Source organism: Pectinophora gossypiella, chromosome 21, assembly GCF_024362695.1.
Source record: "Pectinophora gossypiella chromosome 21, ilPecGoss1.1, whole genome shotgun sequence".
Taxonomy (NCBI): Eukaryota; Metazoa; Arthropoda; class Insecta; order Lepidoptera; family Gelechiidae; genus Pectinophora; species Pectinophora gossypiella.
This window is the reverse complement of record NC_065424.1, coordinates 4,375,742-4,402,594: the sequence shown is the minus strand read 5'-3', so window position 1 is coordinate 4,402,594 and position 26,853 is coordinate 4,375,742. Positions and strand designations below refer to the sequence as shown.

The 26,853-nt window shown below is 37.0% G+C and overlaps 1 protein-coding gene across 7 annotated transcripts in view; it reads right to left on the bottom strand.

Moving 5' to 3' along the window:
* LOC126376487 (A disintegrin and metalloproteinase with thrombospondin motifs 16) overlaps positions 1-26,853 on the bottom strand; it is a 196,654-nt gene that overhangs the window by 33,945 nt on the left and 135,856 nt on the right. For all 7 annotated transcript variants that reach the window (XM_050023904.1, XM_050023905.1, XM_050023902.1 and 4 more), the window contains 2 exons: positions 16,494-17,030; positions 1,906-2,001 (listed from right to left, as the gene is read on the bottom strand). In XM_050023904.1, coding sequence (XP_049879861.1) covers positions 1,906-2,001; positions 16,494-17,030 — 633 coding nt within the window. The remainder of the gene's footprint in view (positions 1-1,905; positions 2,002-16,493; positions 17,031-26,853) is intronic.

Here is a 26,853-nt window from a genome sequence, read left to right as displayed (position 1 = left end):
TCCAAATATCAAGCAGCAATTATTTTTATATAAATGCGTCCGCCATTATGTACCCGAGTAATGAGAAACAAGGTAATTATCACGTTAAATCTCAACACCGCCATCTATATTATTTTTGGGGAATGCGACCTGGAAATATGTATGTCGGGAACTACCTACCGTTTAAATTAACCGTAAGAATGTTATGTTTTTTTTTTTCAGTAATTAAACAGGTATACTAAAATGGAGATGGTCATAATGATGACAACAAGGAGGGCCAAACGGAATAAGGATATAACGGAATGGTATCCCAGGAACGGAAAGAGACAACGGGAAAGACCAACTAAAAGATGGGAGGACGACTTTCCCAGGATCTGGAGGAGACTAGCAAAAGATCGAGACATATGGAGGGAGCTAGAGGAGGCCTATGTAATGAGACAATCTGACTGCTAAGGATGCTGATTTAAGTACTTAAATAAATATTAATATAAAACATTAGATAGCTATTATACTTACGTACTAACAATTAAACGTAAGAAAATCTACTACTAACTACTTTGTAACTTTTGAAATCAATAAATAAAGGCTATTTTCATTTCATTTATTTAATTTCAAGCAGGTACGAGGGGAGGTCAAAAAGTTCGCGGAATGGAGGGGTTGGAGGGGGTTGGTTTGCTCGTACAGGTAGCCGCTAGTTGCACACCTCATTAACAGTATATGTACCAAGTTTGAAGCAAATCGGGTCATTAACGTTTGAACTATCGACCAGCAAACAAGTGAATCGGGAAGAACTCAGCGAATATGGAGAAAATTGAACACCGCGCCGTCATTAAGTTCCTCACCAAGCAAGGAAAATCCGCTCAGACGATTTTTCAAGAGCTGTTAGCAGTTTACGCGGACTCTGCCCCTGGTAAAACCATGGTTTACAAGTGGCATAGTCTTTTCAAGCAAGGAAGAGAGTCGATTGAAGATGACCCCCGCTCCGGACGGCCCATTGAGGCCACCACACCGGAAATCATCGAAAAAGTAGAGAAACTTGTATTAGAAGATACCCGCTTGAAGAAGAAGCAGCTTGCAGCAATGGTCGGTGTATCCGAAACAAGTATTTTAAATATCCTACATCAACATCTTGGGATGACTAAGGTCAGCGCAAGATGGGTTCCAAGAATGCTCACGCCACTTCAAAAAAGCGAGCGTGTCGAGTGTTCTCGCCAGTTTTTAGAGCTCTGTGGAGAGAATAAGGAAGAAGTTATGGCCCGGATTGTTACTGGAGATGAAACCTGGGTTCACCACTATGAACCTGAGTCGAAGCAAGAGTCGATGCAGTGGCATAAAAAAGGCTCACCTCCTCCAAAGAAGTTTAAGGTGTCACAATCGGCCGGAAAGATCATGGCCACTATTTTTTGGGATACAGAAGGTATTTTGCTGATTGATTATAAAGATCGTGGTGTTACTATAACGGGACATTACTACGCTTCTTTACTGGATAGATCGAATGAGGCTATCAAGGAAAAAAGAAGAGGACAGCTGTCAAGAGGTGTGCTCCTTTTGCACGACAACGCACCCGTCCACACGTGCCATGTTGCGACGGCTGCCATTCACCGATGCGGGTTCGAAAAATTAAACCACCCGCCTTACAGTCCAGACTTGGCCCCCAGCGATTATTATTTGTTCCCAAAAATGAAAAAGGAACTGCGTGGACGAAAATTTGGCGATGATGAAGAAGTCAAGTCTGCAATTTCGGCCTATTTTGACAGCAAAGAGAAATCTTTTTTTTATGATGGAATAAACAAATTATTTGATAGATCCGGAAAATGTGTTAAGGTTAAGGGAGAATATATTGAAAAGGAAAAATAGTTTCGTGTTTAATTTCGACCCCCTTCCCCCTTATTCCGCGAACTTTTTGACCTCCCCTCGTATACTGACCACCACCAGCTTGTCGTGTGTGGGATGCCTCCTGATAAGCAGCGCGGCGCCGCTCTCCTCATCCTGGTACACCTCCCCCAGGTCTTCCTCGCCTTCCTGCAATATAAACAATAAATAAACATTCAAAATATACTTAGATCATCTTACGATGGATGTACCTCTGAACGGAGTATCGTTCCGTGGTCCGTGCTTCGGAAGGCACGTTAAGCTGTTGGCCCCGTTTACTACTTACTGGTGTAAGTAAGTAATCGTAACTTGAGCCATGTCAGAGGCCTTTGGCGGCTCAATAGTAACCCTGACACCAGGGTTGATGGGGTTGGTAATCCACCTCACAATCCACACGATAGAAGAAGTAGGGATAAGCGTTAAAGAATGTAAAATTCGGTCCGTATTGGGAACCATAAAATAAATATTGAACAACCAGATTTTGAGCCTTCGTACTTATAGTATTTAGTAAGAGGTAACATCAAAACGTCCAAAATCGCATGGCCACCTTCACTTCCCTAAGTTTAAGGGCATCCACTCAATATGCCGATACAAATGCATTGATAATTGAATTACCATAAAAACTTAAAGAATTTTAATTAACTACTTAGTATTTTTTTCCTCAAACATTGTAAAGGCGGTGACTTTTTCAAGTTTCGAATTGGAAACAATTGACGGAAGACGGCAAGGCTGCGAACTTGCGCGTGAGCCTAAGAAACTACGTCGATAATTTCGGAAACTAACGACTGCTTCCGTATCGTGAAAATGTCGTTAATGAATTGTCCATGGTGTCTATCGACAAAAGATATGTAATTAGATAAAGCAGTGATATCCGGTGACTAAATAACTAATTTAAAAGATAACCTAATGATTGGAGACAGTGTACTAGGTATCAAAGTACTAAGCACCTGATTATCTGCTATCAGAAATGCATTTTATTACAAGAGTAAATCCAATTAATGTTTTCAAAATACTGACCAAGCACTAAATAGAGAGCGACAGTTATAAATAGAAAATTATTAATAAAAAACTAGTGTCGCTGACTATGGGAAAAACGCATCTACCACAAAACTCGTCTTTTTGTTAACAGCAGCAGATTTTGTTAAAGCGTGCGGTACGCCGTGAGAACCAACGGAAACGTGACTTGAATACACCCATTCTTGTGTTAAAACAAATATGACAAAGACAACAGTCGAGGCAGGCAACGCAACATAAGAACGAGATCAATATCTAATTAATTTAAGCCTATGGTATGCAAACACGATAGAATTACCGTGAGGAGATATTTCACAAAACTTGATGAGAGGAGCTTTTTTTAAGCCTAGCAAACTGCCTTCCATACTGACTTTAAATTAATTAATTTACCATCTAACATTCAACATTCATTTCATTCATTCATTTCATTATATTCATTTATTTTCACTTATTTCATTACTTTTTCATTTTCATTTTATTCATTTAACATTTGAAAGGATTATTAGTATGCTATTAACTTTTAATGACGTCATTCATTACATTAAACGTTACGTTATGTATTTGAATAAAAAGAAGAAATGTCTAGTAACTGCATTTATACGTTAAATTGACATTATACGAATGTCTTAGCCATTTAATAGCCCGTAGAGACAAGCTTTATTACACAAACCAACAAAATAGAAACAACAAGTAACATACTTGTAACTAATTACTTAGTATGTGTTAACCATTATTCATAGCAATTTAATGTTCCCAATGACAGTATTTATCACATCGCCCGCATACATTAAACTTACTTCCGTGGTCGCGTAAGTCGACGCGATGCGTATCATCTCACGACTGAGGTAAAGCGTTTTATAAAGATGACATACCCACAGATTATGAATTATGTTTACCACGAGAGTACGATGTAACATTCTTTGCGGTTAAAGATGCTTAGATAAGTTCTCAGTCGCACAGTTTTAACATTTTGTCTCTTTTAAGTGTTTTAAGAGGCTTGCAAAGCGTGACTGCCGCAAGGGAGTGTCTTTGGACCCTTTTTATTATTAAATAAAATGTAAGCACGAAGAAAGTTATTAGTTATGTCAACATTTTAAAAGTTTTCATAAAAAACCTATGTTCTTTAGTATGAACTGTTTGTTTTTAGGAAGAATGATAATCATGTTGTTTCATCATCAGAATAATTTAAAGAGTTTTTGTATTACGTACACTAACCAATTCCATTTGTCTTTACTAATGCATTAAGTACAATAATTTTTGCATCGGTAATGTTGTGTACAATAAAACCTCCATTCATTTACTCTCAAAGGATATACGCAAATAGATAATCGTAAAACAAATGTCCTATTAATATATGCACATATTGATATCATTTTGCGGTTGGATGCATCACCGGAGGGTATTATAATAATTGCAATAATTTGCTGATAATCGTTTATAAGTGATTTTCTCACGACAGAGACATTACTTGTTGACAAATATGAATGTTCCACGTGTAGACAAAGTTGGTAACTAAGTGAGTTTATTGATGACAAGTCTCTGAGTTTATAAGCCTTCATCAAGATTTCATACCTATTTGCTCTTTATCTCGGACTAGTATTCTAAGAAAGCGGGCAAGGAAGACGATTTCGTGGCTCTGACGTAACATACCGAAGTATTGCGAAGAGGTAGACTGAGGTTTATACAACACTTACTCCAGCTATGTTCTATGTAAGTACATACACAGCTTTGCTTATTTTTAACTTTATTTACCTACTTACTAATATTTCCAGGGTTGCTAAGGTTGAGTAATTCACCTCACAACCCACGCGAAGAAGACCTGAATGAAATCTCTTCTGCTATCTATTGAGTTAGAAACTAGCTAATTCTACTAAATTAAATAAAATTTATAAAAACACCAAAAAGGCGAGCCTAACTTAAAGTGATTATTATGTCTTCACCAATTATCATTAATTATGACGAAACTATTAATTAGATGCTTAATTATTTATCGGCATTCAATTATCTTACTCTATAATTAGCATGAGCAGTAAGTATAGATAGTCGTTTTAACTTAATAGATACTTAAGTGTAGATAACTATTAAATAATGGATGCATCTAATCCAGTTTTGTGGTGACATTCCATAAATATTATATATTTATTTGCGAATATTATTTATTTATTTTTTGTGATAGAGTGAGAAACAGTGTCATAAGACAGAGATGTGGTGTAAAAGACGATATAGTGACTAGGATTGAAAAGGGAATGTTAGGTTGGTTTGGACACGTTGAGCGGATGAAGGATAATAGAATTGCAAAAGCGGTATATAAAGCGAAAGTTGATGGTAGGGCTGGCAGAGGAAGACCGAGAAGGACTTACGATGATCAAATTGGAGATGTCCTTAGAAAAGGTTCAATACGATCTAATCTGAACCGGCGTGCGTGTATGAAGCGATTGATGAATGTGGAGGAAGCAAGAGAAGTGTGTCAGGATCGAAGCAAACGGAATTCTATAGTCTCTGCTTACCCCGGTGGGAAATAGGTGTGAGTTTATGTATGTATGTATTATTTATTTCACTTAACTAGTTAGGCAAGAGGGAAACCACTGCCCTATTTTTCCCTAAAAAGTAGCATGTAGGATGCTACACATGATGATGACATGATGAGTTGGACAAGCATGTAATGGACTGGACAAGGGATGACTTATCTCTAAGAGAGATCTCTTACTGCACACCCAGAGATAGCACAAGAATAGCTGCGGGAGAACAACAAATGTGTCCCGATTCCTGTAGACACCTCCTAATTTTAAGTTATACCCGTTATATTCTTATGCGAGGAAAAGAAAAGGGACAGATGATTGACAATGAAAAAGAATTATTCAGAAAGAGATAGTGACAAAATAATGATTTCTGGAGTAAGTTAGAAAATCTTGAAAAAAGTAAAAAATGGGTTATATCTCCTAAACCGGAAATAATCGCTGAACATACATGGGGGTGTTTCTCATATCTCTATTTTTTTTTTCATTTTGAACGTGAACTTCTGGGCCACCCTGTATAAAAGATACAAAATATATAAAAATTGTCTTCTTAAAAGTAGTTTGAGTTGTTTGTTTGTTTATAATTTGCTATTTGACATTATAGACCTCATGTCAGAAACACGAACCCTTAACGGCGGCGCCGGCGTCTTTAAACAAAAATGTAATTAGATTTATAAATAACCTACCATCATCACTAACGGCTGCGCACACGCAATTAGCGACCCGATCATGTGTGAAACTGTCGCGTCTCACGTGACTGACGTCACCTAATGACGATCAATTTGAAGTAATGGCCGCCTATGCCCCTATTAGAACATAAATAAGAATTATGTATTGCACCGGACAATTATACCTGATCGTTATTAAACAGGATCTGCTTTTAAGGACACGTGTAGGATTTATAAATAGAAGGAGAAAGATTATCATCATCTCCCTAGCTCTGGCCAAGTAGTGAATGCCATCTGCGGCAAATCTACAATAAGTCACGTGAAAAAAAAAAAGATCTGAAGATTTCACAGGTCCGATTTTTTACAGAAGCGACTGCCTGTCTGCCCTTCCAAGCCGCGAAGGGAAAACTTACCTAACACATACCTCCGAAAATGCATTTCTCGGGAATGTGGGTTTCCTCACGATGTTAGGAAACCCGCAGGAGAAAGATATAATTTAAAAAAAACTCACGCCCATAATCCCTAATGGGGTGGATAGAGACACAAGTAATGAGAGGGCAGCTCGCAGCTTTATTCGTATACACCTTTGATACGAAATCCTAAGATCCATAATACGATGAAGAAGAGAGATAGATGAATTTCAAAATAAAAAAAAATACCTAAGTATTAAAAAAAAACGGCCTCTAAATCTGTATTTTTTTACTAGCCTGGAATGTCCTACTGCTGGGCTTCCCCTCTGAGCTTCCACTTCTCCCTGCCCTGGGCGATCTCTCTGCAATCCATCTCAAACGCCTAATAAAAAATCAAATCTGTCTAATAAAAGTTCAAAATAACATTACGTTAAATACAACGTCAGAAAGAGTGTCAATTCTGAAAATTTATTGTTAATTTTTTATTGGTAAAGCGGTTAAAATATACTTACTATAATAACTTGGGAACTTAACAGCCTTTGTGGTCTAGTGGTTAGAGCGTTAGGCTCAGGTCCGGGTTCGATTCCCGATGGGGACATGGTCGAAATCACTTTGTGAGACTGTCCTTTGTTTGGTAAGGACTTTTCAGGCTTGAATCACCTGATTGTCCGAAAAAGTAAGATGATTCCGTGCTTCGGAAGGCACGTTAAGCCGTTGGTCCCGGCTATTAGCCGTAAAAACACCTCCACCAACCCGCAGTGGAGCAGCGTGGTGGAGTATGCTCTATAACCCCTCCGGTTGATTGAGGGGAGGCCTGTGCCCAGCAGTGGGACGTATATAGGCAGTTTATGTTTATGAATAACTTGGGAGCCAGCTACAGAGGCAGCAAAAGATCGGGTGGAGGGGAAATCTGTTATTCGAGACCTACATTCCAACAGGGGATATAATAACTTATAACTTTTCAACATTTCTCTAATGTTATAACTTTTCTTAATCTTAGTTCATCTTTAAAGGTTATCTTCAGTTTTATAACTGTTAGGTACCTACCATTACGTTTTCGCGGAAACATTTTGCGATAACACTTAATGGCTTTTTGTTAAGATCATACCGACTAAGTAGTTAATGCCATCTCCGGTATTTTTTTTTAGAATAGAATAGAATAGAATAGAATAACTTTATTCCCAAAACAGTGCAGTACAATAGTAGAGAAGATAAAGATAAGTATACAAATCAAAAATACACTGCCAGGGAAAAGGGACTGACTCAGCATGTTGTTGCGAAGAATAGTAGAAATACCACTCTTAGCAACACTGATATTCTGCCAGTACCTAAGTTACGCTTATAAATACTTTGAACTATCGTGCCAACAAAAAGTGTCGGGATTTACTTACAATAAATAAGAAAATAAGCAAATATAATTATGAAGAAAATATATGAATTAAGGGATTACGAAAAATATGAAAGTATTAGTCAAAGGTAGATAGTATGCCAAGGGGTTAAAGTATACATAATAGATACGACAAATAAACAGATGTGTAAAATAAAAGCCACAGATAAACAGATAACGAGAGAGATTCATAAACAATATATGACAAGTAGATGTGTATAACATAATTATGAAATAAGTATAAAGTTCAGTTACCGACGTTTTTCTGAATATTAAGAAGATATTCCTTATATTTCACCTTAAAAGTAATTTTGGAAGTAAGCTTCCGAAGGGGCGGTGGAATATCGTTCCAACATTTATTAGATCGGTAACTGAAGCCTCCACGAAAAGCGGCAGTCCTATGTCGCGGCAGATGCATCACTATTGAGCAGGACCTCGCAGATTTGCGCCACAAGAGTTTTTTAAAGAGGTATTGAGGTTCTTGAAACTTAACAATATCGTGCAGTTGACAAGCAAAATATAAACTTAAACGATGATGCATATTTAGCAAATTAGAATTGTTGAGAAAAGGCGTTATATGAGTACGAGGAGGAATCGGAAAACAAAAACGTGCACAGGCATTCTGAACACGCTGAATGATTTTTTCAGATTTTCCATATAAACAAGGCCCGTATACAGTGAAACCGAAGTTCAACTTTGACAAAATCAGTGTTTCACAGAGCATAATTCTTATATCCGTGTTTATAAATGGTCTGATTTGGTACAAAACTTTTAGCCTATAAAAACAATTTCGTGCCACTTCGACCACATGACTATGAAATCTCAACTGTGAATCGAAATTTAAACCGAGATTGCGTGCCTCGGATACGTGATCAAGAGATGTACCCTTTTTTGACGTGACTTATTGTAGATTTGCCGAAGATGGCATTAGCTACTTGGCCGGACAAATGGGGAGCGCTGAAGGCTCTCACCCGGTGCAACGTTTAAGACAACAGGCCTGAGGGTGCCCAGTTGGGCGCGAACCTCGGCTCAGGGCGTCGTCTGAGAGGAAAAATATTTGAAAGAATTAATCGACCCTAGTGGGTCGATAGCGATAAGCGCTGAATAAGGGAAATCATCGACCACGCCGGCGGGGTCGGTATCGGGGTCCTTAAGTGTTTGGTGTTGCGAGCTGATGGGCTGCCTCTATGGCTAGAGTAATCGGGTCGTCGGGATCGTATATTACGTCCTTTGGACACCGATACTTTTCAGTACCGTCCCTAAGCGGAACCATATCCGGCAAATCTACAATAAGTCACGTCAAAAAAAAAATGGTTAAGATCACAGCTTTTAAAGCTAAGGTTGTAAAACCTAAGTATTATTTAAAAAAATCTCACTAAAATGATTAAGTAAGTACATTACAAAAACAAATAATGGTGCTGATTCCAGTACACACCATCTAATTTTATTTTAAGTTATGTTTTCTTATCCGCCGAAAAGGAAAGGGACGGGTAATCGACAGACATAATTTATGGAACACACGTCAATTTTAGGCAGAAATAAAAAAAACCTCCCTAAATTTTATATTGGCCAATAATCCGACAGAATTAAGTTGACAGTAGGTACACGTGAGACGAGCATATGAGTGAGATACCTATTAATTCGCTCGGGTAATACAATCATTTTAATATTAACAGTTGTCAATCTCAATTTCCTTACCTTTTCGGCGGATAAGAAAATGACGGGTATAACTTAAAATAAAATTAGGAGGTATCTGTAGGAATCGGGGCCATTGTAACAATTAAAGTCACGAAATACTTATCTAGGCCAAGGTCACAGTTCTAAACCTAAAAAAAAATTAAGCAAATTAATTTCAATTAATACTTAAGTAAATTGAACACATTCTAAAGGAAATCTATGAAACTAAGGCTAAAAATGCTCGTATTATTCAATTGCGATGCAAGGGTTCTGTTTTTGCTTTTCAAGTTTGGAACCCTAAAATAATATACTACTTACTTACATCGACAATTGTATTAATTGTATTGTATGAAGTGTCCGGAGTGTGACAGTAGGCAAATAAAGTAGGTACAATTCCATTAATCGATTGATTACAAAATAACGGCCAATTCTCACTATTTGGTGTACACTTTATGTAAGTTTTACGATGACAGTAATATATTCATGTATGCATAGCATAACCAAAATGGCTTCACTGATTTATTATTTGAGTTAAGATTTAGGTGGAATGCAGTTTGTACTCCTATTAAATATGTAAGTTAGATGTAAGTGTTTTGATTTGAGTTTAGAGTCAAATGAAGTAAAATATACTTTTACGTTTCCATAGTATCTTACATACATACATAACATACATAAACTCACGCCCGTAATCCCAAATGGGGTGGGCAGAGCCACAAGTAATCAAAGACAACTTGCAGCCACTGTTGATACGAAGTCCTAAGATGGATATGATGAACCTTATGGTGATAAGGGATCAGCCTATCGCCCATAACATTAGTCCATCATGTTAGAGGACGCAATCCCTCTGTCGGTTTTTACGACATGCCTGGGAAGACAAGCAGCTGAACGTGTTCTATGTTTTTTATTTGCTCCCAGAACAGCATAGAAGCAATCTTATATATGTTTAGTATCTTATATATTTAATTTAATATTAATATCGTTATTTACGAACGGCCTCCGTGGTCCAGTGGTTGAGCGTTGGACTCACGATCCGGAGGACCCAGGTTCGAATCCCGATGGGGAGATATCACAAAAATCACTTTGTTGATCCCGAGTTTGGTTAGGACATTACAGGCTGATCACCTGATTATCCGAAAGTAAGATGATCCGTGATTCGGAAGGCACGTTAAGCTGTTGGTCCCGGTTACTAGTTACTGATGTAAGTGAATAATCGTTATATGGGTCATGTCAGGGGCCTTTGGCGGCTCAATCATAACCCTGACACCAGGGTTGATGGGATTGGTATTCCACCTCACAACCCACGTGATAAGATGAGAGCACTAAATACCTCTGCCTACCCTTGCGAGGATACACCCGTGATGCTTTGTCATGTTTAATGAAAAAAAAGTCACATCGAAGACAAAAACCGAGAAACGACCGACACAATACATTCAATCTTTATGCTTTATGTATTGAATTCGCATCAATTTTGTAAATTCAACAGGTCATTTGAGACTGATCAAACATATAGATTTACTTGCAAATAACTAGAATTTAGATCAACCACGTCTCGCAAGGTCGGCGGGATTGCTCTAGAAGCTAAAACAAAGCTAGAATCTAGATTTTAGTTCGTTACTTGACAAACTTAATTATGGCTTTGTTTTCGAATTCATGGCGCGTACTTACCAGAATTTAATTAAGTATATAAGTATACTTACTACAGAGCCTATTCATACTACATGATATAATAAAGAGTATTTTTATTAAAAGTATTTACTATAGGTAATAACAATAACCTAATTGGGGTAGTCAGAGGTATTCATGGTGTGATGAAGTAAGTAATTAAGTACCCACATACACTTCACTGAGTTTTCTGTTAGATCAACGTAACCAGTAGATAATGCTGTCTGTAAAAGTTTTATATGTACTGCTGTAGGTATGTGTACCTAAATAAATAAATTATTTCCAAATTCATGTTTGGATCATAAATGATCATCACGTGCTCCGTTGGCGAAATCTAACCTAAACTTATACGAAACAAATAATATAATATGTATATTAAACTACCGTCAAATTTAGGTTAGGTTACGTTGAATGGTAATATCAACTCTTTATACGTACGTAGAGTTGATATTACCGTTCACCACCTCGATGCCGTGCCTTGACTAATTTATGACTTTATTTCGACTACGAAATGACGGAACTTGATAATAACTTGGTTCTTGGAAACTTGAGACTTATATACTTTGTAATTGGCATTACGTTAGCGGATACTGACTCAGGTTACAACTAGATACCTATATAATAATATAATTATCACATCACTAATATAAGAGCCACGCTCTTGTCGGTATAACATTCTCCATTCATATTTATCAAAGGCCAATTCTTTCACTTCCTTATAAGACACGAGAAGTTCGCTTTTCTTTAATCTGTTCCATGTAAGCTCTTCTTGGTCTTTCCCTTCCTCTCTTCCCTTCTATGATGTTTTTAATAAATTCATCTTATGCAGGCTTGTTGTTGACGATGAAGAATGAAACCTAAACCCCCAACCTCGGAGCAGACTCCTACTCCGAGCCCCAAAAATATTAACTCAAAAGTCCGCATAAACTTTCCGAGTTATGAAGTGGCTTCTTGGAACGAAGCGAAAATATATAAGTACACTTTATTTATTGAATATTCCGACAGAATAACAATATCGCGAATGTTTTCCAACTAACTTAATGCGATCATTAACCACAAAACACCACCATGTCGTTCACGTTTCCGCCAAAAAGCCTCACCATAGATATCTGAGGCAAATTATAACACAATAACTTCAAAAAACTTATAACTTTACAAATTACACGCTATTTATAGGACCTCGAAATGTAAACAAAGCAAAACGCTACACTGTACAAACTTTGCACAATTAAAGATTATAAATATAAAGACTACACACGACACATTAATTTTAAACTTAAAAGGACGTTATCCATCTTTGACCACAGACAAGAAAATACATTTTTTTATTCTGATCTTGAACGTTGAGGCGTGACCGAGTTACAAATATTCCGTATTTAAAATTGCCGGGAAACGTTCACAAACTAAATACAAATTCAAAGTGACGTGTGACACGTGACCGAGTTAATAATATTCCTAGTTTAAAAACGGCGGGAAACGATCAGAAACTGCGCGTCACAACTTCATGGTTAGATAAGCGGCGGTGGGAACTGCTTTCACCCACATCAGGTGCTACGGTTTTTGCGACTAGTAGAACAATTGGCTGCTTGCTGCTGGTGTCTTTGCCCAGGCGCGGATTTAGAGTAGTATTTTTTTTTATTTTGCGTTTTATATGGCTACACTGGCTTTGCCTTTCCCCAAGGGCATAAACAAGAAAAAAATGCGTTTTATGGTCTGTTCTTTTGAGGTTTCACTAACATAGTTGGCTCGATCATTATAGACGGCGATACGGCTCACCACCTATCACGTTGGCCTAACAGAAAGCATAGGTGAAGCTTGAGTAGTTCATCTTGCGATGGATGTACCTCCGTCTAGCCCGATATGTGAGCATATGTTAGGTCTTTTGAGGTGTAATGGCTACTATACTGACTTGAAGGTCCTGTTCGATTACCCGTATTACTCTATATTTTACTTAATTCTTGTTATGTATCTTATTATTGTGTTACTAAGTATATATTATATGTTTTATTTAACTGACATATTGATAAGTAGACTAGTAACGCTTGTACGATACTTTTGACACATGTCAGTCGCGGCCATACTGAGTAAATGGCCTTCAAATGACTTGATAATTCTTAATTATTGAGTTAAATTCTATCTAGTATGCTACCACTATTATTATAGTAGTAGGGACTATTTTTACCCACTAAGTAGTACCAAGTACAGTCCTTCTCGTGTTTGCAAAATATTTTTTTAGTTTGACCAAAATAAGACTAATAATCTGTTTTAAAATAATATTCATATTAAGATTTCCTTTTTCTTTTCCTGTGGGTTCTGAGGTGGATGACCAACCTAATCACCCCGGGTGTCAAGGTTATTACTAACTTCACATATCATCAGGCCTGTAGGTAGATTGGGAGGTAATTATTGATATTACTTATATAAAATTTCCAAAAAGATACATACTTGTCTGAAAACCGTTCCACCTTAAACAAAAACGCAACATAAGCGAAGTCATCAAATTACTAAAGTCAAGGCTGTATGGTCCTTACATCTTTGCCTGCCTTATACAAGGCGAATTCAAACAACAACAACACAACAACGAAGGAGAAGTCATTCAAGAAAGAAACGGCTTTATGGCGGGAATATGAACGACATAGTTGCTTTCTTTATTGAATAATTTAAATAATTAATACGAAGTGGTGTTTGTTGGTTAATGATCGCATTAGGTTAGTCGGTAAAAATTCGCGATAGTGTTATTATATTCATCAGAATATTCAATAAACTCAGTGTACGGTCACGAGCATTAATATACAGTATACACTTTGGTACCATGTCACATTAACTTTTTTGACAAATTGAACTGTAAGTCTCACTAAATGTCACATATGTTAGTGCGACAGAGTCCTAAAGTGGGTACATTATATTGCTCATGACTGTACGTGTCTATTCCATAGCAATTACGTGTTTTGATGTTTAGTAAAAAGTTACTGATTTGACTAGTTGGAAATTACCCTAATTACCTTCTAGAAGAAGCCCACTTGGCCAATCAAATAGGACATCAATCCGTCACTACGCCCCTGGCCACATTAAGTTGTATAACATTCAATCACTTACATTGTGATCATAAGACGACGTGTGATCAGTTTTCGCTTTTCACCCATTTAATTATAGGCCGTTCTGTATGGGACGATGTTTATCATATGGGAATCCAGGTTGTATGCGCATACGATGTTATCCGGCGCGTGAGAAGGTTTCTATTGCGTATCTTGTGTGAATTGAAGGTTTATGGGGTTGTCATAGTTTCATTCAAAAATTCAAAAATATTTATTTTTCAAAATTGGCTTACAAAGTTAGCGCTTTTTGAACGTCAAAAATTTAATTACATATTATGTAACTAGCTATAAAACTACTACCACATAGGAATCTGTATCGCTGAGGGAAAGACGTGGCCAGAAAACCTCCCAGCACAGGGCCCTAGTCCTACTGTTTCATGTTTTCCTTTCTTTTCTGTTTATAATAAATCAAAATATAATAAATCTATTATTTATTAATTTCATTTCATATAACAAAAATATCTTTATTCACTTGTTTTTTTTTGGAATTTTTGTTTTCGAATTCATGTTTGGATCATAAATGATTATCACTTGTTTTTTTTTATTCGTTTTTACATGTCCTAAGTTTATGTTTTTGTGCAATAAAGAATTATTGATTGAATCATTAATTGCTACTATATAGTCTGTCAGTTCCGAAAGTCACAAAAAGTCCATCAGTCACAAAGTCTTCAGTTCCGAAAGAAAACAAAATGTTCATCATCTTCCTAGCATTATCCCGTTCCTCACAGGGTCCGCTTACCTAACCTTAAGATTTGACAGGTCCGGGTTTTTACAGAAGCGACTGCCTGTCTGACCTTCGGAAAACCAGCCCAATACAGGTTAGGACACATACCTTCAAAAATTTCTCGGGAATGTGAGTTTCCTCACGATGTTTTCGTTCACCGCTGAACACGTGATAATCATTATGATCCAAACATGAATTCGAAAACAAATTCGACAATCATTGGTTAAGCCTGTGCTGGAACCTGCGACCTCAAAGTGAGAGGCAAGCGTTCTACCAACTGGGTTACCACGGCTCAAAAGCACACACCTACAATGAAATTGAAATTGGAACTCTATTACGTCAGGTCATTAGTTCATCGCTTAAGTCAAACTGGTTAGATAAATTACAAGAAGGCAAATTTTAATAGTTATGCGGCATTATAGAGAACTGATGTTAGGCAGCTAAATTACTCAATTGTATATCAATATTTTATGTTTATTTTTATTTTTTTAAAGAACGTCTAGGGCCCTGTGCCGAGGTTTTTCTTGCAGCTTCTTTTCCCCGGCTATACAGGTTGTGAGAAGCTGCAGTAGTTTTAGGCGGATGAGACGTTCGTTATGTAAAAATTGACGATTCAAAGTGTAACTATGTTACCTACTGAATAAAGATATTTTTGAATTTGAATTTGAATTTGAATTATAATTGTATCATACCATATTTTATTCACACTACGTTTCTATGATCGTTATACTTATATTATAGAGATTACGATTCAAAACTGGTTTGTAAGAGGTTACTAAAGATTACGATTATAATTGTCGGAGTTATAATAATATGCGTGATTGTAAATATTGAAATACGGTAGTCTCATTATGTACTTAGTCGAATAACCGGTTGGGAAAATAGCATAAAAAAATAATTGAAGTAACATTGCGAGTAAGAAAAAATCACTTATAAAATACTCATACATTAAAATTTATGTAATACGTCTATGTGTAGGTATTTTATAACACACACACACATAAACTCACGCCTAATTCCTATCGGGTAGTGACTATAGAATTACATTCGCTTCGACAACTTCTCTTGCTTCCTCCACATTCATCAATCGTTACATACACGCACGCCGCGGTACTAATAAACCTTATCGACATAATGCGATAGATTTTTTACTTACTAGCGTATTCCGTCAAACAGCCTATGTTTTAAAGTTTTTTTTTAATACGTCCCACTGTTGGGCACAGGCTTCCCTTCAACGGCTATGGAGAATACTCCAGCAGGCTGCTCGTCAGCAGATGGTGTTTTTACAGATAGCCGGGATCAATGACTTAACGTGCGCTCAGAAGCAAAGAATCATCTTACTTTTTCGGACAATCAGGTCATTCAAGCCTGCAATGGCCTTACTAAGCAAAGGAAAGTCTCACGAAGGGATTTCGACGATGCCCTCATCGAGAAGCGAAGCCAGACCTTCAGATCATGGAGGCTGTCAATCTAGCATCTAGCTACTCACCGTCTCCAGCTCCTCGTAGTCGACACCGTGCGGTTGGCTGTCGTTTTTCATGACCTCCCACACCTTCAGGCCGTCCTTTTTGAACAGCCCCTCTTGCTTCTTCAAGTTCAAGCTCAGCTGTCTCCCGAACGCCTCCAACTCTATCCTATGCACATCATCTAACTCACTTTTCACATCATCATTCACTTCCTCACTGACACTTTCACTAGAATTGGACACACCGAACTGAACGCTCACAGTGTTGTTGAGATCTCCTATTATGTCTACATCTTTTATATATTCCTTCGCTTTGACGAACATTTCATCGTTCAGCAAAGATGGCGGACTGGTCTCAGTTTTCCAGCTCTTGAAGGGTTTCTGGTATTTTTCGTGTGGGATTTTGGTGGGGTTGTTAGTGTGGGTGTTGGTAGGGTGGGAGTGTGGGATGTTCCGGCGGGCCAGGTGGTGGAGGTGGACCAAGTGGTATTCTGGGACCAGGGTGTGGTGGTCCACGTGGAACACGTGCCGCAGCTCGTCTGCTGTCATTTGCTCGTGGATCTGGAAAGATAGAGAAAGAAAATTAACTTCGCATTGTTTACAGAAACATAATTTACAGAAGGACGTTTGGAAGAGATCGCTTTAATTTGAAAAAAGGCTCAAGAGAACCCTGACACCTGGGGCCTGTTTAATAAAACTTATAATTGTAAATTACAACGACAATTTGATGTTCATTACGTAGCTAATATGAAACTATTACAACGACAATTTGATGTTCATTACGTAGCTAATATGAAACTGCAAAATATTCGTGATCACACACTCCGCAATGTACATCAAATTGTCATTGTACTTTACAATTGTAAGTTTTATTAAACAGGCCCCAGGACTGATGAGGTCGGTCGATAACCTCACAATCTGCACAACGAAGAACGGGGGGAAAGGGGGGGGGGGGGTTTAAAAAGGCCACATCGAAGTAATTTCATAATTTTCATTCATCTAAAAAAGCAATAATAGCTATTTAACATTTGCGCATATAAAGTTAAGTGCGCAATGCAAACAAATGTCAGATAGCAATATTGTTTTTTAGATGTATTTCTGTTCAGAATATATAGAGCCACCAAAAGAACTTGGTAACGAAAAGATAATTTGTGTAGTAATATCTATATAACTGTTATTTTAAAAAAATAAAAGCTTTAAATATTAATTTTTAAACAAAAGTAATTATTTTTAAACACATGCTCGACCTTTCACCTGTAAAAGCCCTTATATTCTTTTTTACTATAAAACTTAACAAAGATCCAGTTCTGCCTACATCCGTATTGACTGTAAGTACACATATGATTGTTGAATGTCATCCACTCATTCTCGTATACCTTGACAACGGTCAATAACTATACAGCCTCACCAGTTTGCTGATTTGTATGCCGAGTTTACTTTATGAATTGGGTTTTTTAAAATCAATATAATAAAAAGTTTTTGTTTTATAAAACCTAACAATAGACACGCTAATTTCAAGTCTGGTATCATTTAATCCAGATTAAAATTAATAAACTAGTTTCCAACTAGTCAAATCAATTACTTTTTACTAAACGTCAAAACACGCAATTACTATAGAATTTGTATGAAATAGCACAGTGAGACGTCATAGAAAAAGTAATAAAATGTCGGACTTATTGTTACGTTTTTCTTGATTAAAATTCATAAATAAGTTAAATAGAAAAAAGAAAATGTTTTGCGTTAGTTTTACATTTGTTTTTATTTAGTAAAAACAATTTCATAACTTATCTTGCATTTTTTTTGAACAAAGTTTTGTTGAAGAAAGTCACATCAGAATGTGATTGTGAGCCCCAAATAACCAAAAAAGAGCCTATTAACCAAGCACAAATCATGGAAACCACGTGATATCAATTATCTATGATTCAAACATGGAATCAAAGTCATAAAGTCGAATTATGTGGTTTATCGATTTTAGTTTTATCGATTATATTAAAGAAGCACCAAACGCAATCCAAACCTTCGACTATCATTATTTATCGAGTCATCTACGAAGTTATAACTTAAAAAGTAATTTACAAATTATCATAATCCTTACCAAGCTGTCATCATAGGCCTATAAAACGGAATTAATTAGCGAAAAAGGCCGTACTCTTCTCATTACCAGCAACATTCCAAAAGACCGGAAGTTTAAAGGAGATATATTATGTATGATACTGTATGAATATTATGCGTGGGACGACCGTAGTATTGTTTAGTACGGGTTTAGACCAGGGCTGGACAGAGCGGCTTGTATGAGGGCCGCATTGGAATTACAAGTTTCGTTATTGATAAGTATTATGATAATATTGGCGATAATCTCGTCAAGTTCAACAATTGAGTATGTTCTTACTATGAGGCTTATTTTTTTTAAATTTATTTATATTATTAAAGTATTACATAGTTAGGTAAACCACTGATACCGTTAAACCACAATACGGTTTCTCTAGATACAGTCATGAGCAGTAAGTATAATGTACCCACTTTAGGACTCTATCGCACTAACATAATTATTTGACATTTAGTGAGACTTACAGTTCAATTTGTCAAAAAGTTAATGTGACATGGTACCAAAGTGTGTAAATATTAATGCTCGTGACCGTACTAGTCTCCTCAGTTCGTTCGTTACACAAACAGCAGTAAGTTTTATTATCTAAAAAATGTTGTTATGTTCCTCGTAATGAATTTTAAATAAATTTAAGTAACGTAAACCTTCAAATGCTATCCCCAAAAATATACGGGTTAACGCACAACGTTTAACATGTTTAGACAAAACTATTAATTAAAAGAAAAAATATTAATACGTATTAAGTATGAGCTAAATTATTATAAAACACTGTAAAATGTATTTATTATTTTGTGCTAAGACTGAACTGTCCTCTCTTTTACCTTTACTGTGCCCGTCAGGTTACTCAATGATACTTATTTTAAAATCTCACATGGAGGTCTAAACATGCCACATTGTTGCAATTCATCAAAAAAAAAAAAAATAAGTATTGCAATTTGAGCATATAAAAGTAAGTGCGCAATGCAAACAAATGTCAAATAGAAATATTGCTTTTTGAGATGAATTGCTTTGATTTGGCCTTTTTAACCCCCCTGTTCTATCTACATAGTGGAATGGCAATAAAGATAAATACATGATATCTCTCCATGTAAATAATAAGAGTTTTACTTTTCTTAATAAGTAACACTAATAAACAGGTCCTCAGGCTTTTTTGTCCAAAGTTGGCAGATAGTAACTATCGCGTATACTGGTACCTATTTTTTTAATGGTAACAAGTCACACACACACAACAACAACACACAACACAACACACACAACAACACAGGAATGCTTTAGAATTATTAGGCTGCAGATAAATAATAATAAATTGGAAATTGCGGGCCGTGTTAAGACGAAACTGAACACACTACGCCGACCCCGCTCGACTGGTCTACATATTATGCAACAAAACTTTTGTTCCACACAACGACAGCCAGACAGACACACTAATATTAATTTCTAATTGTTCTTAGTTATACTATAATCTTATAATGTCAAATAGAAATAAAAAAAATGTAATAATATTATGTAAGTATATAATGTTAGTAGTCGTTACGTGAGCCATGTCGGGGTCTTTGGCGGCTCAATAGTAACCCTGACACCAGGGTTGATGGGGTTGGTCACCCACCTCACAACCCACACGATAGAAGAAGATAATGCCACAAACCTGTGAATACTATGAGGGTGGCATATTCTAATCAATAACATTAAAAAAAAAGTAAGCACTTTAGTTAATGAAAATTAAATATCCTGTACTTTACGCTTCCAGAAGGCAAGTCAATACTCAGTAATGAAAGCTGATACCGTGTTATGTCATTGTCCAATATCGAATAACCATTAAACCAAAGGTACGACACGCAGATAACGTTACCCAATGCTAGTTTCCTTGTACGACAAAGTTAGTTCAGATATAGATCAATACCTACTGTAGACACTAGACGGAAGTACGAGACTCGTTGTGTAACTGAATACTGTTGTACCACGGAATAGAAGAAAGACGTTGGAAGGGCCAAGTGAGCGCGGAACGCGCGCCATACAAGTACGAGCAAATGGGTGAATATCAAAATGCGCCAAGTTTGGTGGCAAAGAGAGGAAGGGGAAGACCAAGAAGAGCTTACATGGAATAGATTACAGAGAAGGCGAACGTCGTGTCTTATAAGGAAGCGAAGGAATTGGTCTTTGATAGACAAGAATGGAGAATGCTACACCGACAAGAGCGTGGCTCTTAAATTAGTGACTGATATCTGATCATACTATAACGTTTTTAGCTTACTCTCCTTGCATGATAGTCGTTATTTGATTTTTTCTCCTGCAAGTTATAATGCACACGACGACCTTTTAATATGCTATCGTAGAGCTTCGTGCGTCGTAAAGTTTGCGGACGAGGGGAGTGCAAAGTTGAAGTAAGAACTATTTGGATAAATATCAAAATGTCAAGTTTGGTGGCGAACTTTCATATTATTTTTTCGTGAAAAATTGGATTCCGACATGAAAAAGGATAGTTCTAGCTACGAGGTAACTTGTTCCTCGAGGAACATGAACATGCAAGGAGAGTAAGCTAAAAACCTTATAGTATGATCAGATATCAGTCACTAATTTAAGAGCCACGCTCTTGTCGGTGTAGCATTTTCCATTCTTGTCTATCAAAGACCAATTCCTTCACTTTCTTATAAGACACGACGTTCGCCTTCTCTTTAATGTGTTCCATGTAAGCTCTTCTTGGTCTTCCCCTTCCTCTCTTTCATTGTAGTTTCTCTTCTATGATCATCATCATCATCATCAGCCGTACGACGCCCACTGCTGGGCATAGGCCTCCCCCAAGGATCTCCACGACGATCGGTCCTGCGCTGCCCGCATCCAGCGGCTTCCCGCGACCTTCACCAGATCGTCGGATGTCGGATCGTCGGATTGTCGGGTCTTTTATGATGTTTTTAATAAATTCGTCGTCTCGTGTGATCGGATATATATAAAAAAAATACTTTTGTATGCAGTATCTTATGAAAAGTAATGATAAAATTGCAGTCTAACACATAAAATATACATTGCCGGTAAAGTGGCTATGGAATTTGAGAAGCAGTAGAGCTATCGTAGTTACATGGTTGCAGGAGTAGTAAATAGTAAAAGAGAGTGGGGTTGAACCGGCGACAGCGGTTCTCATACAAAATGCGTGTTAAGGCCTTGAGGATGGATCCTCTTTCTACTATTTCGTGTTCTATTCTAACTATAATTATGTCGTAAGCCGTGGTAGGTAGTGAATTCCAAGACAAACCTATACTATAATTAGTTAAAAACAAATAGGCAAGTCATAAAAGTCATAATAATATCGTCAGTTATATGAACTACAGAACTGCGGAACAAAAGACATCAACGAGTTGCATTTATGACAAATATATTTAGAATAATAATTATTATAAAGTTTATTCCACATAAAACACATACATACATAAACTCACGACTATTCTCTGCTTATCGTGTGGGATACCAGCCTCATCAACCCTGGTGTCAGGATTGTGATTAGAGCCGCCAAAGGCCCCTGACATGGCTCACGTAACGATTACTCACATCTGTAAATAGTAACCAGGACCAGCGGCTTAACGTGCCTTCCGAAGCACGGATCATCTTACTTTCGGATAATCAGGTGATTATAATTAAAGCACATAATAACGGGTTCTTACCGCGTTTAAATGGGGATATGAGACTCCCGATATTTCGACACTGTTGCAAGTGCCATGATCACCATGTATCTCATATCCCCATTTAAACGCGGTAAGAACCCGTTATTATGTGCTTTAATTATGATAATAACCGCGTAAACTTAAAACAATCAGGTGATCAGCCTGTAGTATCCTAACCAAACTTACTTGGTAGTCCACCAACATGGGAACATTCCCACTTTGGGAAAATTCGCGGGAACAGCACATCAAATGTATGGGAACTTTTGGCGAATGAATAGCTCTTAAATACGATTCTTAGTAAGACAGTTTATGTATGGGCATAACATTTTTTTTATGTTCTTTCTCACTATTCTATTGTCTTGTAGAAATTGAAATATATTTACAACTAGGAAGCAGCATGATACGCAATGTCTATCGTAATTGGGTCGTGTACTAGGAGTAAGGACACAGTGAGTGCGGTTTGTCGTAGTGAGTTTGGTGCGAGTTCAGATGGTTCCGAACATTCCGATATCAAATACATAAACAAGCGGCAAAGAAAGAGGGTAGACAGATATGTCTGCCCGTAGAAAATTATGGATCTACCCCTTTGTTCTCACTAGTTCGATTCATTAGTTCGATCGTCGAACTAGTGAGAATTATTTTTCTCAATAGTTCGATCGACGAACTAGACCAACTCCACTCCAATCTCCTCAGTCATCCCGTGATCATGGCACTTGCAACAGTGTCGAAATATCGGGAGTCTCATATCCCTATTTTAAACGCGGTAAGAACCCGTTATTATGTGGTAATTAATCGTGTACTATGTTCAAGATAAATTATGAAATTCTGATTACTAAATTAAGACAGATCTGAAAATAACTAAAATCGTTTTCTTTATTTCTATTTAACAGACATAATATATTATCACGTTTTTCTATGACGTGTTTTTTCATACAAATTCCATAATAATTTCGTGTTTTGACGTTTAGTAAAAAGTAACTGATTTGACTAGTTGGAAACTATCCTATTGTAATTAGTAGGTACATTAATAAGTTTACTGGTAGCCCTGTTCGGAAAATGCGTGACTTTCATCCTAGTGTCAAGAGTTTAATTCCCGACCCAGGCTCTAATCTACTGAATTCAACTTCGAATTCTAGAACTTAAGACTTTGAATTCGATATTACGTGATATTTGATACTCAACTCCTCTGCTGGATTGGGAGTAAAGAAAAAACATAGAATGCTTCCAGCTGCCAATCTTCCCGTGCATGTCGTAAAAGGCGACAAAGGGACAGCGTCCTGTCGAACATGATGGGTCATCTGTAAGAGCGATAGGCTGATCCTCTATCATCATACGGTTTATCATTATCCACCTTAGGACTATGTATCAAAAGTGGCTGCAAATAGTTTCTTGATTATTTGTAATTCTGCCCACCCCTTCGGGGAATACGGGCGTGAGTTTATGTATGTATGTATGTTGATATCACGTGGTTTCCAGATGACGATGACGATGTAAGTCAGAAGCTAATTAATTACCCATTTACATTCGAATATAAAAGTGCCGACTTATACAAAAACCAGTACTATTGTTTTTAACAGCTTTCTAATTGCAACAGAATCCCTATTCATGTGTCCATAGACCAATTAATCTACTGCATTGATATGGCAACAGTCAATGGTCGGCTAGATGGTACTTGATAGCGGTTGGCGATTGATTTATGTTGCCTTATGTAATTCATGTTCAATAAAATGTGGGCGAACTCGCTAAGCGATTTGTAACGAAATTACTGTTATACTGTTAGATAGAAAAGAATCGATCTACCTAATATCGACTGATACATCACTATGCTCGTAAACGTCACAACACTAGCTTACGTACATTGTTTTAAGTTTACGCGGTTATTATCATAATTAAAACACATAATAATGGCACTCGCAACAGTGTCGAAATATCGGGAGTCTCATATCCCTGATTTAAACGAGGTAAGAACCCGTTATTATGTGTTTTAACTAGCTTACGTACTTTGAGAGATTTAATTCTTATCGCTCATTGAGACGATCTTCTCTTCTTCTTCTTCTATCATGTGGGTTGTGAGGTGGATTACCAACCCCATTGACCCTGGTGTCAGGGTTACTATTGAGCCGCCAAAGGCCCCTGACGTGGCTTATGTAACGACTACTAACTTGCATCAGTAAGTAGTAACCGGGACCAACAGATTAACGTGACTTCCAAAGCACGGATCAACTTACTTTCGGGCAATCAGGTGATCAGCATGTAATGTCCTAAACAAACTAGGGATCACAAAGTGATTTTTGTTATTATACTTAAGCTAGTAGATACTATTGATGTTTGACGCGTGCGCAACAAGCCTTAACAAGGCTGTGGTTGTTTGCGTTCTGTGATCTGTTTGTATAGTGAAGGACTCCACATGAACATAACTACAATGTTGATACAAATAAATACTTATTGTCAACACTGTCAATGGCCAAAGCATAGAGTTTATTAAGCCGTAGATAGGTACTTACCTACTAAACCACACCCCGGACACTTCATACAAACAACCTCCTTTTACACAGACACCTCACATGGACGTTATCGTACACGTGCATCTGTGTGTGTGACGTCTGACGCCATACGATTCAAGTCAAAACTATGCGAGGGGGTGAGGTAAACCCAGCTCAGATGCTGGCGGGGAGCGGAGAGTTGCCGTTCTATACGTAGTATCATTCCTTGTTCTATGAAAAAAATATGGTTTGTGTTTAAATTGTATTAAGAACGGGAATAAAGTTGTCATTTCATTTAAAAAATAAGGTAATAAAAAATTTAATAATATAAGTATCTTACACCTCAATCTCAAAGTATAGAAACTAGTGTTATGACTTACATTAGCATAGTGATGTGTCAGTCGAGATTAGGCCGATCAATTCTGTTACCTACTTATCTTTCAACACATTACATAAACATAAAATGTAGATAGTATATTATACGTCCAAACACATAGTGTGTTAGAGTTCGAGATTACGTACAGTCTAAAAATCAAACTTTAGTCTTTACAGATAAAATCTATGTCAGGTCTAGATTGCAATGGCCGATATCAGTAGTCAATAGAAATCAACGTAATCATTATTTCCTAACATTGCTGCTCACATCCGAAGGTAAAGACTATTAATAATAAATTATTACTAAATCAGTTGAGTTGATTATCAGTTCGTGAAATATATTGCAAATCTGTTACGATTTTACATTGTAAACTCTATTTTTATGTGGAGTTATTTAGGATGACTTTTTGGATTGATATTTTCAATCCCGCGGGGGTTCTCGAATTTCCGGTCTCGAGACAGGATTGCATTCCCTAGTCTAGAGTACAAAAAAAAACATGATGACATCCATATATGACATCAAATAACTAGCCATTTAGAGTAGAATACATAATGAATGACTTCCGATCTCAAAAGAGCTACAGAGACCTTCTACAAAACTTAATCTAAAGATACATTGTTTTAAGTTTACGCGGTTATTATCAAAATTAAAACACATAATAACGAGTTCTTCCCGTGATCATGGCACTTGCAACAGTGTCGAAATATCGGGAGTCTCATATTTCCCTGATTTAAACGCGGTAAGAACCCGTTATTATGTGTTTTAATTATTCTAAATATGATGTATAATTACTAAACACTGGCCAGTAGTGTGTATTAGGCTGTTTATGATGCTTTTAAATACCGTGGTTCTAAAAGTCACTGTGGTCCTGTGCTTCACCGACTTGCTTCTCAAATGGGGGGCGTCGGTCCGAACCCCTTTGGACTTCCACCAATGAGTTATTAAATTATTTAAGTGCAGATTTCACTAACACAGCTGGCTCGACCATTATAGATGGCGATACGGCTCACCACCTATCACGTTGGACTAACAGAAAGCTCGGAGAGGTATGGGTACGGTCACGAGCATTAATATGTATACACTTTGGTACCATGTCACATAAACTTTTTTGACAAATTGAACTGTAAGTCTCACTAAATGTCAAATATGTTAGTGCGACAGAGTCCTAAAGTGGGTACATTATATTGCTCATGACTGTTCTTAGTTCATCTTGTGATGGATGTACCTCTGTCGTGAGCTTATGTTACGTGACACACCGATAAATAGTATTAATTGGTATTAGTTTAATAACGTATCATTTAATTATATTTTTTAAATCAAAAAAGCCTTATAATTTGTCTAACACGATTACGTGATAATACCTCAGTAACAGCCCCGTTCCAAATTCGAATTGTTACGCCACGCCATAGTGTAAAGATAACAGTAGATTCAATACATACAAGCACTATTTATTATCTGTATGCCGCATACCTTGTTCGGATCACCGACGTCGGTCAAAAGTATATTTTCTTTAGTAGATGCACAAAAGATAAACTATTTTGGATATGTACTTATTACAACTTATATCTATTGAAAATTGAATATACATAACATGTTATGTCGTTTGTTGATAGTTAAGTGAGTTTACGTAAAAATTAAATAAGCTGTGATTAATTTGCCTGACAGGTTGTTTACCTTTTTTTAAGTCTACTAAGCAAATAAATGTGTGTACAGGTGTGCGTTATTTGTTCTTGAGCGTGCAATTAAGGCTTTTATAGACTGTACCTAC